The 17,747-nt window shown below is 38.8% G+C and overlaps 1 protein-coding gene across 1 annotated transcript in view; it reads right to left on the reverse strand.

Moving 5' to 3' along the window:
• THADA (THADA armadillo repeat containing) overlaps window positions 1-17,747 on the reverse strand; it is a gene marked incomplete at both ends in the record, with an annotated part of 379,586 nt that overhangs the window by 346,149 nt on the left and 15,690 nt on the right. The window contains 8 exons of the mRNA XM_080711248.1: window positions 537-747; window positions 4,972-5,123; window positions 8,610-8,733; window positions 10,088-10,210; window positions 10,853-11,008; window positions 12,098-12,249; window positions 14,146-14,837; window positions 16,654-16,874. Of these exons, the coding sequence (XP_080567374.1) occupies window positions 537-747; window positions 4,972-5,123; window positions 8,610-8,733; window positions 10,088-10,210; window positions 10,853-11,008; window positions 12,098-12,249; window positions 14,146-14,837; window positions 16,654-16,874 (1,831 nt within the window). The remainder of the gene's footprint in view (window positions 1-536; window positions 748-4,971; window positions 5,124-8,609; window positions 8,734-10,087; window positions 10,211-10,852; window positions 11,009-12,097; window positions 12,250-14,145; window positions 14,838-16,653; window positions 16,875-17,747) is intronic.

Below are 17,747 nucleotides of genomic sequence, written 5' to 3' on the forward strand. Positions count from 1 at the left end.
GTATGCTTTTGGTCTACTTTTTGGAAAAAGAAGTTAACTTTTTTAAAAAGTAAAGTTATTACTGTACATTTGTATACCTACTTATTTAGTATAAATCTTCTGTTTAAAAAAAAACAAATATTATAGCTGAGCAAACTATTTATTCACATAAAGAAATTCCTAATGTTCTTAATATGCTGATCAATTCTTTTTTTCTTTATTGTTTTCCTCCCTGTTGGAATTATAGTCAGGGGCATTCTACTTACAAGCCATACCACCTGCCTTTTTTTTTAATTTGTTTTTTTTTCTTCATTATTAAAAGAGAGTCTCATTAAATTACTGAGGCTGGCCTTGAACCTGTGATCATCTTGTCTCAGCCTCCCAAGTACTGGAATTAAAGGCTGGCACTACTACACTCAGCTGCTGATAAACTCTTGACATTAAAAAAAACCACAAGGTAAATGTTTAACCATTAGATACTCTAACCAATGAATAGTGAGGTAAGAAGATACTGGTTTTGATAAATGAGAGTAAAAGGTCATTTCCTCAATACAAACCTATTAATGTGTTCCTTTCCATCAGAGCAGCAGACTTATCTCCATTCCCATATGCAGCCTGCTGGGGAAGACAGGTAGACAGGGACGATGGCAGAGCATCTTGGCAGATTAAGAAATTTAGCAGGTAGGAAGCTGTTACACAGTCGTACGGTTTTGTGCTTGTGCTAAGCTCCAGTGCTGCCTGGAATATGCCTTGCAGTTTCTCAGAATCCTAGAATGAAGCATACTCTCAGTCAATGGCACTGAAAGAGTTTATGATTTGACAGCCTTCATATAATTTGACAGTCTGCCACATAACTAACTCAACATAAACCTCAATTTACTTTCTCCCTGAATACAGGTTAGTTATTATAGTAAGTGATGATTATTAATAATCAGTTCAGAGATTAAGACCTTAAAAACAATTTCAACTGGAAAAGTCAACACTGATAAAGCTATTTTTTCAAAAGCCTCATTCTTCAACAAAAGTGGACCTTTTCCTGTGACAACCTGTAATGCCCACAGCCAGACCACCTTCACTATTTAAGTTTTCGCTCTCATAGTTTAGGTTTTACCTAGCATCACACTCCTACCCTTCTTCCTTTCTCTTTCACAAAACCATGGTGAGACTATTTGTGTTACAACTCCACAGATGTGTGGGAAACAAAATAATCAGATCAGCCTACAAAATTCTGTACCTGAGCTCCCACACCTATATCTCATATAAATAGCCACTCAGCCTATTCTTTTTTATTTATTTATTTTTGTGGGTCTGGGGGTGAAACCCAGGGGTCATTCGACCTCCAAACTACACCCCCTGCCCTATTTTGTATTCTTTATTTTGAAACAGGGTCTCACTGAGTTGTGAAGGGCCTCACTAAGTAGCTGAGGCTGTCAGCGAATGGCGATTCTCCAGTCTCAGCCTCCCGAATGCTGGGATTACAAGTGTGCACACCACGCCCGGCTCAGCCTATTCTAAAGATGACAAAACAAATCATGTGCACTGGCTCATGCCTGCATTCCTAGCAACTCGGAAGGCTAAGGCAGGAAGATCACAAGTTCAAGGTCAGCCTGGGCAACTTAGCAATACCCTGTCTCAAAATAAAAATGAAAAAGGGCAAGGGCTCAGTGGTAGAACACCCCTGGGTTCAATCCCCAATACTAAAGACAGTTCACTGCACTAGTCATAGAAGGCAGTAGGAGAGAAACACACAGGGTCCCAACTTTACAGATGCCAGGCTAGATGTTTACCACTCTGAAAATTAGGGTTTGGTTGCTCAATAATATTCTAATTCTATTCTGAAACTGTCCTCAATGAGGGGAAAAAATGATTACAACTTAATTTTAAAGGTTAACTGTAGGTATGCTAGTATTTAATGATATTATTTTAAAATAGTCAACATCTAATGTACTACCTTAATTATGTTTTTCAATTTAAATTCTTTGTCATTTGATGTGTTTAGTTTTCTATGATATAAAATTTTTAAAAATAGTGATCAAAAGCTTAAATAAATATTAGAAGGAACTAATGTCTATGCTATTTTTGTAACTGCAGTTCTTGAACTGCACTATTATCCAATTAATAAGAAACATGATAAATAGACTTTGAAGCCTAAAATATCTTTGTTCCATGACTTTAGACTAATCAATATACAAAATAAAGACCTAGAATATATAACTCCACAGAAAGAAGGACATTCAACTAAGTAAATAGTAAAGTCATATATTAGAAGGATATGCCATCACATGTATGTATTATATACAGGGTATTTATCTTAGGTGAACATTCAAAAATTGCTTTATTGTCGGGCATGGTGGCGCACACTTTGTAATCCCCGCGCTTGGGAGGCAGAGGCAGGAGGATCGCGCAGGTTCGAAGCTAGCCACGCGCACTGGCTTAGGAGACCCTGTTTCCAAATTTAAAAAAAAAAAATGTAAAAATAGGTCTGGGAGTGTAGCCCGGACATAGAAGGGCTTCCAGAAACCCCAGTACCACCACCAAAAAAAAATTTTTGCTTTATTGCTAACTATATTTTAAAAAATAATTACATAGAATATACTTAAGGAGACTTTAAATAAAAAATTAACATTTTTATATTTTGATACCTATTCCAATTACCATTTTTCTTTTTCTTTATTTATTTTGTGTGTGTGTGTGTGTGTGGTACTAGAGATGGAATCCAGGGACATTCTACCTCTGAGCTATCCCCTAGCCCTACTTTATTCTTCTTTTTTGAAACAGGGTCTCAGTTGAGGAGGCTGGCCACAAACCTACAATCCCCCTGTCTCAGACTCACAGGCATGGGATTATAAGTGTAAGCCACCACCCCGTCTTCCAATTATCATTTTACTAATCTACAAGCCAGACCGTAATGTAGCAAGTCACGTTTGGCATTAAGGTTCCAAATTTTGCAGTTAGTATCTCTATACCAAAAATGTATTTACCAAACTAGAGAGGCAGAGGACCTGTAAGGGCCCTTCACAGTTAATATAAGAATCAGGTTTTTCATATATATGATATATCTTCTTACAGATACTCTAAAAATATTTTCCAGGAGTGAGGGATAAGTATATGAGAAAAGGCTAAAGGGGATAAATAGTAAGAGAGAGATGAAGGCAGACAGAAGAAAAAATCTCTTACTTCAAAACTCAATATGGAAGAAAATTTAGCAAGCTGAGCAACACACAACCGTCTGCTCACCAGTGTCCCTGAGAGACCACAGGCATAGGAAGAAACTGAAGAGCCACTCACAAGACCAAACCAGAAAAGATACCCAGAAATCTTGCAATTCCATAAAGCCACGGAAACAGGCACTGTGCTCCCTGTGCTCCTACAGAGCACACTGAGCCTACAAGACACCGTGCCACAAATACAGCCGCACAGATGGACCCCATCCCTGCAGGCGCCCCTGGCTCGTAAAGCTCTGGAAAGCTAGAGCACAGCTCCAGAGCCACTATGGTGCTGCCAACCACACAGTCTCCACGGCAGAGAAAGCCGGGCTAAGGGTCCCCAGAAGACCAACCCTGCTTCACTCCTGAGCCCAACTTGCGTGCCTTCTCAAGGTGGGAAGAGTAAGGTATCAGAGCTGGGGCAGAGCACCAAAGGAAAGAACTAGAGCTAACCTCAAATACTCTTTAGTTTCAGTCTCAAGTTTAGCTACTGCTTACTGGAACACCAGAAACATGTTCTTTACCTCATTTACACTCAGCTTCCTAGTCTACTAAGCAGGAAAATTAACTTTAAAACCTCAAGTTACTGTAAGTGATGTGTTTTGATCAAATATTACATGAGTGGGGAAACTGAAGAGACTATTGTTAGCTGAAATCTACCAATAATCTTGTAAATAATAAAAATCTTCTGACTCCTATACCTTCCTTTTTATCAAAGCAATAAAAAAATGTAAGGCTCATTGATTTGAAATTTTTCTTTTTCAGTATTTCCTCCATTTTCACTACCCAACAACTATAGAAACATAACGACCGAACAGTCAAAAAACATAAAAGATTGGCATGGTGGCACTTGCCTGTAATCCCAGTATCTGGGAGGCTGAGACAGGAGGATTGCAGGTTCAAGGCCAGCCTCAGAAACTAAGTGAGGCCCTCTGCATCTTAGTGAGACCCTGTTTCAAAATAAAAGGTAGCCAGGTATATTGGTGCACACTTGTAATCCCAGCATTCAGGAGGCTGAGACCATAGGATCATGGTTTGTGGACAGCCTCAGCTACTTAGTGAGGCCCTCTGCAACTTAGTGAGACTCTTTATAAAATAAAAAATAAAAAAAGCCAGGCATGGTGGCGCACGCTTGTAATCCCCATGCTTAGGAGGCTGAGGCGGAGGATAACGCAGGTTCGAAGCCAGCCTCAGCTACTTAGTGAGGCTCTCAGCAACTTAGTGAGACCCTGTTTCCAAATAAAGTATAAAATAGGTCTGGGAGTATAGTCCAGAGGTAGAAAGCCCCTGGGTTCCACCCCCATTACCACCAAAAATAAAATAAAATAAAAAAGAATTTTAAAAAATAAGGCAGGGGGTATAGCTCAGAGGTCGAATGCCCCTGGGTTCCATCCTGTAATCCCAGTACTTGGGAGGCTGAGACAGGAAGATTGCAGGTTTGTGGCCAGCCTCAGCTACTTAGTGAAACCCTCCATAATGTAGTGAGACCTGGTTTCAAAATAAATTATAAAAAATAGGGCTTGGGTGGGTAGCTCAAAGGTAGAGCATTCCTGGGTTCAATCCTCAGCACCACAAAAAATATAAATAAATTAACTAAAATAAGGGGGATGGTGTAGCTCAGAGGCAGAATATCTCTGTGGCCAATCCCAGTACCTCACACACAAAAAAAGACATAAAAAAAAGATTCAATGAACTTAAATAATCCTCATATTGCTTTAATTATGCTAAAGTAGAAAGTTTTTATGCCTATATCCTACTTATATTTACACAGAAAAAGTCCAAGTACCAGAAATTGTACAGCTGTTATTGATAACTTCATTAGAAGGTCAAATGCCAAAGTTTTCACGTCTTCAAAAGTACTGGTGAAACATTCCAACAGTGTTTGGAATCGACCAACATCAATATCATCACGCAGCTGATATACTGCTTGAACTCCACCTTTCAAGAGAAAAAAAAGATTCAAAAGTGAATTAAAGGAAATAAAATTAAGCTTCTGAAGTTACCAAGTTTATAGAAAATGAGTATAGCTGGGCATGGTGGTGCCACTTGTTATACCAGCATTCAAGAGGCTGAGACTGGAGGAACGCGATTCACAGACAGCCTCAGCTACTGAGTGAGGCCCTCTGCAACTCAGTGAAGGCCGGGCGTGGTGGCGCACGCTTGTAATCCCCACGCTTGGGAGGCAGAGACAGGAGGATCGCGCAGGTACGAAGCCAGCCTCTCTGGCTTAAGAGACCCTGTTTCTAAATAAAAATATAAAAATAAGTCTGGAAGTATAGCCAGGAGGTAGAAGGGTTCCATCCCCAGTACCACAAAAAATAAAATAAAATAAAATAAAAATATAAAGAATACAAGCCGGGCATGGTGGCACACACCTATAATCCCAGCTGTAATCTCAGTTCTTGGGAGGCTGAGACAGGAGGAATGCACAGGTTCGAAGCCGGCCTCAGCTACTGAGTGAAGCTCGCAGCAACTTAGTAAAACCCTGTTTTCAAATAAAGTATAAAGTAGGTCTGGGAGTATAGCAGAGGTTGAAAAGCCCCTGGGTTCCACCCCCAGTACCACAAAAAAATTAAAAAATTAAAATAATAAAGAATAGAAAATAGGACAGGGAGTATAGGTTGGAGGTCGAATACCCCTGGGTTCCATCCCCAGACCCACAAAAAATAAATAAATATATTAAATTATCCTCCTGACTGAAATAATTCAGGCCAGTGTTTTTCCTCCCACACACTTGGGTATAGTTATGAGTAAAATGTGCAGAAAACTTTGCCGAAGAAAAAAATGTATTTTCTCACTTTATTTTAAAAAAAAACAAAAAAACAAAAAACACCTCAGTGCAGTTGTAGCACCACTAAAATTCCCTAAACTGGTAGATGCCCTTGTATTCATTTTCTGTGGAGGTTACACAACCACACATTTTGGTAGATTCTTCTTTTTGTGGTACTGGGAATGGAAGCCAAGAGCATTCTACCTCTGAGCTCCAGTCCCAGCTCTATTTTATTTTTAGTTTTGAAATAGGGTATTCACTAGGTTGAAGAGAGTATCACTACTTGCTGAGGCTGACCTCGAACCTGTGATCCTCCTGTCTCAGGTTCCCAAGTACTGGGATTACAGGCTTATAGGCTTGTGCCACCACTCCCAGCTTCTTTGGTAGTTTAAAACCAAAAAATTCTCTTCTCTCATAGTTCTAGGAGCTGCAAGTCCATCGCTAAGGTGTCAGGAGGGCCAGGCTCACTCCAGAGGCTAAATGAGCCTCTTCCAGCTTCTGGGGACTGCCAGCATTCCACAGCATGCAGCTGCATCACTCCGACCTCTACCTCCACTGTCACACTGCCTTCTCTGCTGTGTCAAATCTCTGCCTCTCTGATGAGAATACTTTTAATGGCACTTATGGCCTACTCAGATACTAAGGTTCCTTAATTTTATCACATCTAGAAAGACTCTTTCTTTAGAAAGTTACAGAATGCCCCCTGAGGAACTAATGAATTGTCATTAGAAGTTGATGTCATTGAGTCGTGAAGGTTGTGATCTCATCAGTAAACTCATCTGGACTTATCTGGGTGGAAGCCTAGGCGGTGGGGTGAGGCTGGGAAGGTGGGCCCCTGGGGTGTGGCCTTAGAGACCGTGCTGTGTCTCTGAGCTCCCGTACTTGCTGGCTCTCTGCTTCAAGCCTCTGTGATGAAAGGAGCAGAGCTCATGTCTTTTCTCTCTCTCCTCTTCTCAATGCTATGCTCTGAGCATCAGACTCAGCCTCACATGGACAAACTCCAAGAAATCCAAAACACTGTGAGCAAATAAATCTTCCTCTAAGTTGTGTGGTCAGGTTTACTAGCTACTGCAGTAAGAATGTAGACTGAGACAGCCGTTTTCCATGTTAAGGCTCACCACAGAGTCTAAGGATTTGATGTGACTGTCTTTTGGAGGACATTTTTTGGCCTACCACTCCCATGTAAAGGAGATAATCAAATTTATCACTGTGAATACTGAAATAAGCCAACCTCATTTACCTTCTGATATGATAACATATCAACTATGAAACATTCTTGCCAAAAATGCATAACTTTAATCAAATCATTGAGGAAAAAAATAAGACAAACCCCAACTGAGAAACATTCTTCCAAAATGTTAAATGTCATGAAGACAAGAACTTTCCAGAATAAGAGAAGCTAAAGAGAGGCATTAACACAGAAATGCAAAGTCTGATCTAGAATTGGTTCCCAGCTTGTGAGAATTTTTTTTCCTATAATAGGCCATTTGTTGAGACAGTTGGCAAAATTTGACTATGGATTATAGATTAGATAATAGCACTGTACCAATAGTAAATTTCCTGAATTAGATCCTTTACAGTGGTTCTAAAATTGATGAAATATAGAAAAAGTAAATATGGCAAAATATTAACAGCCAATCAGTTGAGATAGAGGGTATGTAGCTGTTCTTGAAACTCTGCTACTGGGTTGAATTTCCTCCAAATAAAAACTTGAAAAATGTAACTTTTCTCAAATGAAGCAAGCAATTATTATTAACAGCAACTAAACCTCCCTCGCCCATTTAAAAAGCCATACTTTGCCTAATATTTAATATTTAATACAACAGATCACTTCTTATCAAAAAGGAAAAATATGATTCAAAGAGGGAGTTAAATGTTTATTCTTTGGAGTACCTTACAGAAGGAGAAACAACATCACTAAACCAGAATGCCTGGAAATGACATCCTCATAATGTCTTTCCGAAACCTGACTGGGGCTTATGAAACACACAGCACCCAAAGGAAACCACATTTTAACCACAAAGACCCACTGAGGAATATTAACTACAAGAGAGACCATTATTATTTTAATTTTTTTTTGTGGTACTGGGGATGGAAGCCAGGGGCATTTGACCTCCAACTTATACCCCCAGCCCTATTTTTATTCTTTATTTTGAAACCCGTCTCACTAGGTTGCAAAGGGCCTCACTAAGTAGCTGAGGCTGTCTGCGAACCACGATCCTCCAGTCTCAGCCTCCCAAATGCTGGTATTACAAGTGTGTGTATCATTTTAATTTTTAAAGCTTAAAGAACAGCAAGAGGACCTGGTTTCAATCCCAGTACTGGAAAAAAAAATTTTTTTTTTAATATTGGGCCCTTTCTTAAACTAGTAAAAAACAAATTAGGGAGGTAAGAGCAGGAACTCTTCCCATAATAAGCATAATCCAATAAAAATTGTAGCTTTGGGGTGGCAAATAATGATTGATGAAAAGGAGAGAGTCTCTCCCTTCTGTCCTATACTAGTAAATTTAATTACGTACAAGCAACCATATAGTAAAAAGGAATATGAAGACAATAAAAACTGAAACTTCAAGTAAGGCCAAATGTTGAAAAAGTATGTCATGAAATTTAAAAAAAATAATAATAATTTTCCAAAACATTTACTGAAAACTTACCTTCTAAGACAGGAAAAACTTCAGCTATTGAGCCTAAAATGGTTAAAGCTGAAAATCTAGTTGAGTAAGAAGATCCAGGAAACAAAGCTTCAAAAAGACTGTTGCAAATGGTTGACATGAAATTCTAAAAAAAATTTATAATAAGTATAACTGAGTTAACTCACAATGTTAGAGTATCACCTTTAAGAGTGCATGTTTTAAATGCATTTGAATTGAGTGTGTACATATTTTCAAAAACCACACCAGTTGTTTACTTCACTTGAGAATTTAGCGTGGTCCCGGCAATGGTTTGGATATGGCTCGTTTTCCCAAGGTTAATGTCCTTCAAGTGTGGTCCCCAGGGCTGAGGTGGTGGGACCTTTAAGAAGCAGAGCCTAGCTGCAGGTAGTTAGATTATGGGGGCTCTGCCTTCATGAGCCAATTGACGCTGTCTCTTAGCAGGAGCGAGTCAGGTGTTGTGGGACTAAATCAGTTCCTATGAGGATGGGTTGTTACACGCCAGTTCAACTTTCTCAGCTTGCTCTCTTGCTCCCACTCTCTGTACACAAGCTTCTTCCCTGCTACACCGCCTTTCTACCATACTGTGACACAGCAGGGAGCCTATGCCAGAGGTTAGTATTATGCTGTTTGGACTTTCCAGCCACCAACCTCTTTTCTTTCTGAAGTATCTAGCCTCGAGTAGTTTGCAATAGCCAACATAAAATTATAGACTAATACCAATGACCATAAGTTATAAAGACCTTATCTTCTTAGACTCTATAAAAAGTACAATTCCTATTGTAGCTAGGTAGTATGCTGTAGTTCAAATGTGTCACTAATTTATTATACCTGTTTGCCTAAATAAACTAAAACAGATGAATTCTGTCTTTTATTTTGGCCTTACAAAAAAATTAAGGTCTGCTTCTAAGAGGCTAGATTTGGAGTATGAAAGCACTGAAAAGCTCATTCTATTCTGCTGAAAATAAATAGAAGATTTTCAAAACTGAGCCCTGGTCTAGACCAGAGCTGTTGTACCTGGGGCTCCATCAATTCTATACATTCTATCAACAGTACCCTGGAAGACAGCTTACTCTACTCTTCAAGTTCACCCTAAAATAGTATAGACACATACCTCCCTCCATAGCCAACTATGGGCAGAAGTCACTAAGGTCAAGTCACTGTATGTTACATCAGTCTAAAGAACAAAGGCCCAGCCACAGAGCTGGCAATTATGTGTTTGTTAAAGTGCTAAATTCACCTGGCTATATGTCACTGAGGTGTGACAGCCCTCAAGTATAGATAGCACTGGTTCAACAAAGCAGGCTACCTCAAGTGGAGTTCCAAAACCCCAGAAGCAAAATGTAACACCCACTTTGAAGAAAAAAAGCACAGAAACACAATTCACAAACACAGAGACTTCCACGTGCTTCCTTCTGATGCTTATTCATAATTGATTTAGATTTCATAAAACTCTCTATGTCTAGAAATGTACCACCTACCTTATATTGCTGTAAAGTAACAGAAGGTGGGTCTTTCGTTATCTCATTCTCTGGTTCATGTTTGGATTTACTTTGCTGCAATTTAAAAAGCACCTGGGAACTTTCCTGTATCCTACAAAATAACTTTTGAGGGGAAAAAAATGTGAGCCACACTTTAAACATTAACCTGAAAGAGAAAAATTCTAAGGCAAGGAGACTACCAGTTTTTCAACTCTTAAAGTCTAATTTTCTTTTTGACATAAAATTAGCATTTATCTTTAAACCAAAACGAACCATTACTGCAACAGAATACAGTCATTAAACCACAGTCCTCACATTTTCCTTTAAGTTGATATGAATCTGAAGATGATACACTCATTTCTATACCAATTCTTCACCCCATAACTGTGTTGTACAATTCATTCGAATTGAATGATTCAAAAATAACCATTTTACAAGGTTCTTAAAGAAAAACTGTAACATGCAAGCAACATTCCTCTAATTACCAAAGCTTACTTAAAACCACCTTACATTCCAAGAACCCCAATGCTAGCTTTTTTTTCTTTCAAAAAAAGAGCTCATGGTTAATTTGCTACAACAAAATGAAAGGATTTTAATCCCACATGTAAACTTTAGAACAGAATCATAGAGCAGGTCACAGAAGGGCTGTGAGACAACATGGCAGCCCAAACCCATGCCAATTCCCATACTCTCCCAAAATCTGAGATCTTGATTTCCAGAGCAAAGTTCAGCACTTTTTCTGATGCTTTCTAACATGATATTCACCTTTTTAAGAAGAGAACAAATCTGCTGCCGTACTCCTGGAGACTGGCTGTTAAGATTATATATGATAAAGAACTGAATCCACAGCATTTCCTCTGCGGACACAATCTCTGTGCTTCGATTACTTTCACAAAGCAGGCCTAATGTATCTATCCGAACCTAAAACACAACAAGCAAAAAATGCTAATTTTGCCATGAAATTAAGCAAAGTCTATACCACTCAAATGCCCAATTATTTATACAGCCTATGAAAGGAAAAAAAACAAGCTTCAATTTACCCAACATATATATCTTACAAAGATTCCTAATCTCAGTGACCCTGTGGTTATTTCCTAGACATTTATTTTATTATGCAAACTGGGGGATTATAAAAATCAATCATCTTAAATCTGGTAATACTCAGCTTCAGTCATTTTTGGTTTATTTCAGTGACCACTATACCTTAGGACCACCTGACCTCCCTCTTAGACTAGCGGCCAAGCACTTCTAGTCTCCTGGTTTGTTTTTGCTCCCACTCTGGAAATTCATCTGTTTCCATCCGCTATCACCAATGCCTTGCTGAAGCCAGACTGGCTGTGGTTGAATTATTTCATTCAGCTGGTAGGTGGTGCCTGGTGTCATCAGCCTACACTGGAGCTATCTGCAAAATGGAGAAAACACTTTCCTCCTGCAGGACAACATCCCAAATCCAGGCCTTGTACTTGTCTTTCTGTTCCAATGCTCTACTTTCCTAATCAATGACCACCAACTCTGATCAGTCTTATTCTAAGCCCCCCAGGCAAGTCCTCATGCATAAGCCATATAAGGAGCTGTGCTGTCTTCTCAACGTTTTATGCAAGTTATCACCCTCTACTAAATCTTTTTTTTTTTTTTTTTTTTTCGGTACTAGAGATTGAACCCAGGGGCATTCTACCTCTGAGCTGCATCCTCAGCCTAATTTTATTCTTTATTTTGAAACAGGGTCTCAGTAAGTTGTGGAGGGCCTCACTAAGTAGCTGAGGCTGGCCTCACACCTGTGATTCTCCTGTCTCAGCCCTCCAAGTACTAGCATGTGCTGCCACACCCAAATCTCAATTAAATTTAAGTAGCCTGGGTACAAGGATGACACTTCTCACTTTATAGTCATTCTTGTTATAGACTCTCTAAAATAGTACTAGGCAATGAAGGGCATCAGTATTAGACTGCTAAAGGATAAAAGAATCAGAGACCTACTGTATTTACAAATGCTCAGGAACTTTATTTCCTTACTTGGCAGTGCTGATGAACTAGGCCTTGCTTTACTCTTGCACTTGACACAAGGTTCTTCCAGGAATCAGTTGCAGACTGAAGGTGTCCATGAGCTCTAGCTGTCCGTAGACATGCCATCAAAGCTCCCAGAGCACCTCTACTATTACAAGACCCTAAGGAGAGAAAAGATTGCTCTTGTCCCAAAGCACACCATCCAAGACCATTACCACACGATGTAGCGACTACTACAATTTTCAGTTGTCAGTGTTCACACTTCCAATTAACATATTTTCAGAAATGAAAATCACATTTTAAACTAAATTCTAACATAAATTAAAGCCCCTAAACAGATTCTTTAACTACAATTGTGTTGGTTTTGTTTATTTTGTTTTTGTGTGGTACTGGGGATTGAACCCAGGGATATTTTACCTCTGGATCTATACCCCAGACCTATTTTTTATTCTTATTTTTGAAACAAGATCTCACTAAGTTCCAGAGGGCCTCACTAAGTAGCTGAGGCTGGCCAGGAACCCACAAACCCACAATCTTCCTATCTCAGCCTCCCAAATACTGGGATTACAAACATGTGCCACCACACCTGGCTTTTAACTGTGTTGATTTTAAGTAAACATAATTTTCACATTATTAACATATTTTTGCTTATACTTTTTCCTTGGTACTTAGAAAGTAAATCCAACCTCAAGAATTTAGTGAGGCCCTCTGTAATTTAGTGAAACCCTGTTTCAAAGTAAAAAAATAGGGCTAGGGGTATAGCTCAGAGGTAGAATGCCTCTATGTTCAATCCCTAGTACCACCAAAAAATAGTTAAACACTAACCCTTTCTGTATACATTGGAAAAACTATTTTTTACTAATAAAGAAGAAAAAAGGAGGCTCACAAAGCACCTGGTGGTGCCAGGGGCTAAGACATTGCCTTTATTGAGGGGGCAGCAAGTTCTGGCTCACAGGGCACCTTGATATCAAAATCAAAATAAGGACAACTTTACATCAGAACAGATTCATGTACATTGTACTCTCAAAAAGACAAGAAGAGCTATTATTAAAATTACAAATAAATGTGCAAGACCCAGTACCACAAAAGGGAAAAAAAAAACTTTGGAAAATAATGGACACTGAGCACAGTGGCACAAACCTATATTCCCAGCTACCTGGGAGACTGAAACAAAAAGATCACTTCTGTCCAGGAGTTTGAGGTCAGCCTGGGAACATAATAAGACTCTGTACTTAAAATTTTTTAAGTAATTATAAAGCTGGGCGTGGTGGTGCATGCTTGTAATCCCCGCACTTGGGAGGCTTAGAAAGGAGGATTGCACAGGTTCGAAGCCAGCCTCAGCTACTTAGTGAGGCTCTCAGCAACTTACTGAGACCCTGTTTCCACATAAAATATAAAATAGGTCTGGGAGTATAGCCCGGAGGTAGAAAGTCTCTGGGTTCCACCCCCAGTACCACCAAACAAAACAAAACAAAACAAAAAGTAATTATAAACAATAATTATTTTGGTCACTATTTAAGAAATAAACAAATAGAAATAAAATTTTCCTATGACTTTATAGTGACTCTTTGAAGAACTGAAAGTTTTTTTGTTTGTTTGTTTGGTTTGGGTTTTTTTGGTGGTACTGGGGTTCCTGGAAGCCCTTCTACCTCCAGGCTACACTCCCAGACCCATTTTTACCTTTTTTTTTATTTGGAAACAGGGTCTCCTAAGCCAGCACGTGCGGCTGGCTTTGAACTTGCACAATCCTCCAGTCTCTGCCTCCCAAGCGCAGGGATTACAAGCGTGCGCCACCACGGCCGGCTGAAGAACTGAAAGTTTTAACCATTTTAGTTGACAATATTGCTTGAATTATGCAGGATACTATAGTCTTCAGTCAAAAAACTCCATTCAACTACATACAGAAAAATTCATCTCAATCTGAAACAGCTATCATTAATATCCTTCTTTATTGTTTAAAGATGTGATATTTAAATTTAAATATGATCAACATTTGCCTAGGTACCTACATAAGCATTATAACCAGAAATTATTAAAATAAAAATTTGTTTTCTTACCAGTTTTAACATCAATAGAAGTCTGAAGAATCTTTACCATGTACCTCAAACTTTCAGGGCTATAATTTAATAATTTGGGCAAGTAATAATCAATCACGTAAGATTTCTGATCCAGGTTTCCTTCACACAGTATATAAAGGAGAGGAGAAACCCAAGTCTCATGCCATCGGTCAATCCAAGTATTGTCGACAATCTGAGATTTCAAATGACTCTTATGATTTTTAAACATGGTTTCCAAAAGGTCACTTGCATAAGGTACTAAAGACTGGTCCCCCATCACCTCTAAGATTTGAGATGGAATAGTTTTATCTATTGCCAAAATATGTTCAATTCCTATGCATTCTACCAAACAGCCAAGGCATATGTATTTTCCTTTAATATGCCATTCCAACTGCAGAAGACTCTCAGTCAGCTCCAAAAAGAAAGGATCAATGATTGAATCTGCCCCTTCCAAGGTTAGCTGGTGGATCTGGAGAAGATTTCTAAATATGATTTTGGTTTGGTGTCTTAGAGCATCCAATGGATGTTCCCAGTGGGTATAGACATATTCCAAAAGTCTCCCAACTGTGCTTGAATTCCCATTCAGACTGTTCTTGAGGCTTGGGGAACTTGATTCAAGGACATGTATAGCTGAGTTAGTCCAAGATGCCAAGATTCTAGAAAGAAACATTTCCAGCGTAGATTCCTTAATCCTGAAGAAAAACGAACCATAAGTCTTATTATTATAAACTGACCAGTAAGAGAAGTTTTATTCATAAGCATTTAGACATTAGAAATATTAAATACAAGAGCCAGGTGTGGTGGTGCATGCTTGTAATCCCAGAGGGTCGTGGTTCGCAGACAGCCTCAGCTACTTAGTGAGGCCCTCTGCAAGTTAGTGAGACCCTGTTTCAAAATAAAGATTAAAAAATAGGGCAGGGGGTGTAGCTCGGAGATCAAATGCCCCTGGGTTCCATCCCCATCCCACACACACACACAAAAAAAAAAGAATTAAATACAGAAAGTACAATTATTACAAAATTTTAAAAACAAAAAATTACAAACAAGGCCAAAAAAGATCCCAAATATTTGCATGAATCTTTTTACCTTATTAAAAAAAATCCAAAAAGAAACACAAAGAAACTTTTGGAGGTGAATGAAATGTTCTCTATCTTCCTAGTGATAATGGTTTCACAGTTGGGTTTTTTTGGGGTTTTGGGGGGTTATTTTTTTTGGTGGTACTGGGGTTCCTGATAGCCTTTCTACCTCCAGGCTACACTCCCAGACCTATTTTATATTTTTTTTTATTTGGAAACAAGGTCTCTTAAGCTGGCTCCGAACCAGCGTGATCCTCCTGTCTCCGCCTCCCAAGCGCGGGGATTACAAGCGTGCGCCACCACGCCCGGCCTCTCACAGTTGTTTTAAAACATACTGAGTCTAGGGTTGGGAAGAGTAGAGTAAATGGGGTTTTTTTTTAGGGTGATAAAAACATTCTAAAATTGACTGCAGTGGCTGCACAACCCTGCAATTATACTAAAAGAAATTGACTTGCATCTTTTAAATATAAGAATAGTATAGTATATAATATATATACTATACATATATATATAGTATATAGTATATATAGTATATAGTTTGAACATGTAAAACATTATTTTGGAACATGGTAGTTTTCTTCCTTTATCACATGCTCATTACTATCAATTTTTATTTATCTTTTCTTTCTTTTTTCTTTTTCTTTTTCTTTTTCTTTTTCTTTTTTTTTTTTTTTGGTGATACTGAGGATTAAATCATTCTGAACTACACACCCAGCCCTATTTTATTTTTTATTTTGAAACGAAGTCTCACTAAGTTGCTGAGGGTGGCTATGAACTTGTGATCCTTCTGTCTCAGCCTCCTAAATACTGGAATTACAAGACTCCTAAATACTGGAATTACAAGACTATGCCACCACACCTGCCTAGTTTTACATTTTAAGCATATTATCACTTTCCGCCATTATGGTGAATACACACACACACACACACACACACACACACACACACACACACATCCCTGTGAACCAGATGATCTCCATTCTACCTCCAAGCAACTCCCCCAGCCCTATTTTTTGTTTTGAAATAGGGTCTTGAGAGGTTGCTGAGAGTCATGCTGAGTTGCTGAACCTACAATCCTCCTTTCTGAGCCTTCCAAGTAGAAGCACAGGTAGCATTTGGGGGGGGGGGGGTGCACTAGGGGTGGAACCCAGGGGCTTTCTACCTTCTACCTCTGGGCCAAACTCCCAGACCTATTTTATATTTTATTTGGAAACAGGTTCTCACTAAGTTGCTGAGGCTGGCGTCGAACCTGTGCAATCCTCCTGTCTCAGCCTCCCAAAAGTGGGGATTACAAGTTTGCACCACCACACCTGGCTCTCACATGTATTATTTTTAATTTAGGATTTATCCTGATCACTTTTCACTTGATTACTAAATAATTACCTGTCTCAGTTACATCTTTTAAATATCTTACAAGCAAAACAAAACTCACTGTGAACTCAAGGTGAACAAAACATGCACAACGTCCATGAGCAGGGCCTCTCCACTCAGGCCCAGGCTCCCGTCCTGCCAGTCCAACATAGCAAGTGTCCCCTGACACAGGAATAAGAGAGCTGACTCGGAGACATCAGCACAACACAGACTCCTGCAGCTGCTCACGAGCCACTCGGGGACGCTGGCGCAGTCTACTGAGCGGAGAAGCACGCTGCTAATCTGGAAAATATGTAACAGAAGTAATACATACAATGCTTTAAAATTTTTCAAAAGATATTTCAAAATAAAAATACAAAAATCTCTTTCCCCTGAAACATGCCAGGAAAAACTAAACTTAAAGATAAAATAGCCACAAACATTAAAGTTATATTAATATTAAAAGGAAAAAATTAAAACTAACCATATGGATCATTTTGCTGGTTTGAATGTACTGGTATAGCACAACACATTGCCACCTGCAGGTAGATGAGCTTAATGCTTTTAGATTTGAGAAATACATTTTTTTAAAAGATATCAGGCAATTACTGCATATCAAGCAATTATGTGATAGCATAAAATACTACACATATATTTTACATAAGTCTAATTAAAAAGGCCAAATGAGTTTCTAAATAATTTAGGAAGGGAAAAAGCTAACAGTAAATACAAGGAATGTGGTCTAAGTTATCAAATAATACTTTCCACATAGGGACTGGGGCCCAGTGGTAGATCTTATGCTCAACAGACAAAAGGAACTGGGTTAGTCCCCAGCACCAATCACATGCACACATGTGTATATGTGCACACACACATACACACACGCACGTGAAACAAAATTCACTTAACTGACTCCAGCATGATTCCTTTCTAAAGTATATAATTTGAGGCTATTTTTAAATAAAAAGTACATATTGATCACAAAGCTGTACTATGTACCTATATGTCAATCTCAGCATAATTTTAATATTATAAATATCTTTTATATAACTAAGGAGAGATTAAATTGAACAAAAAGCATTAGAAAAAACAGAGGGGTGGGAATTAGGGAAGGGCTAAATGAGTAATATGTGCATGTATGCCTCTACCATCTTGTACCCCATTAAAATGTATGAC

The sequence above is a fragment of the Muscardinus avellanarius genome, assembly GCF_963383645.1.
Source record: "Muscardinus avellanarius genome assembly, chromosome: 15".
Lineage (NCBI taxonomy): Eukaryota > Metazoa > Chordata > Mammalia > Rodentia > Gliridae > Muscardinus > Muscardinus avellanarius.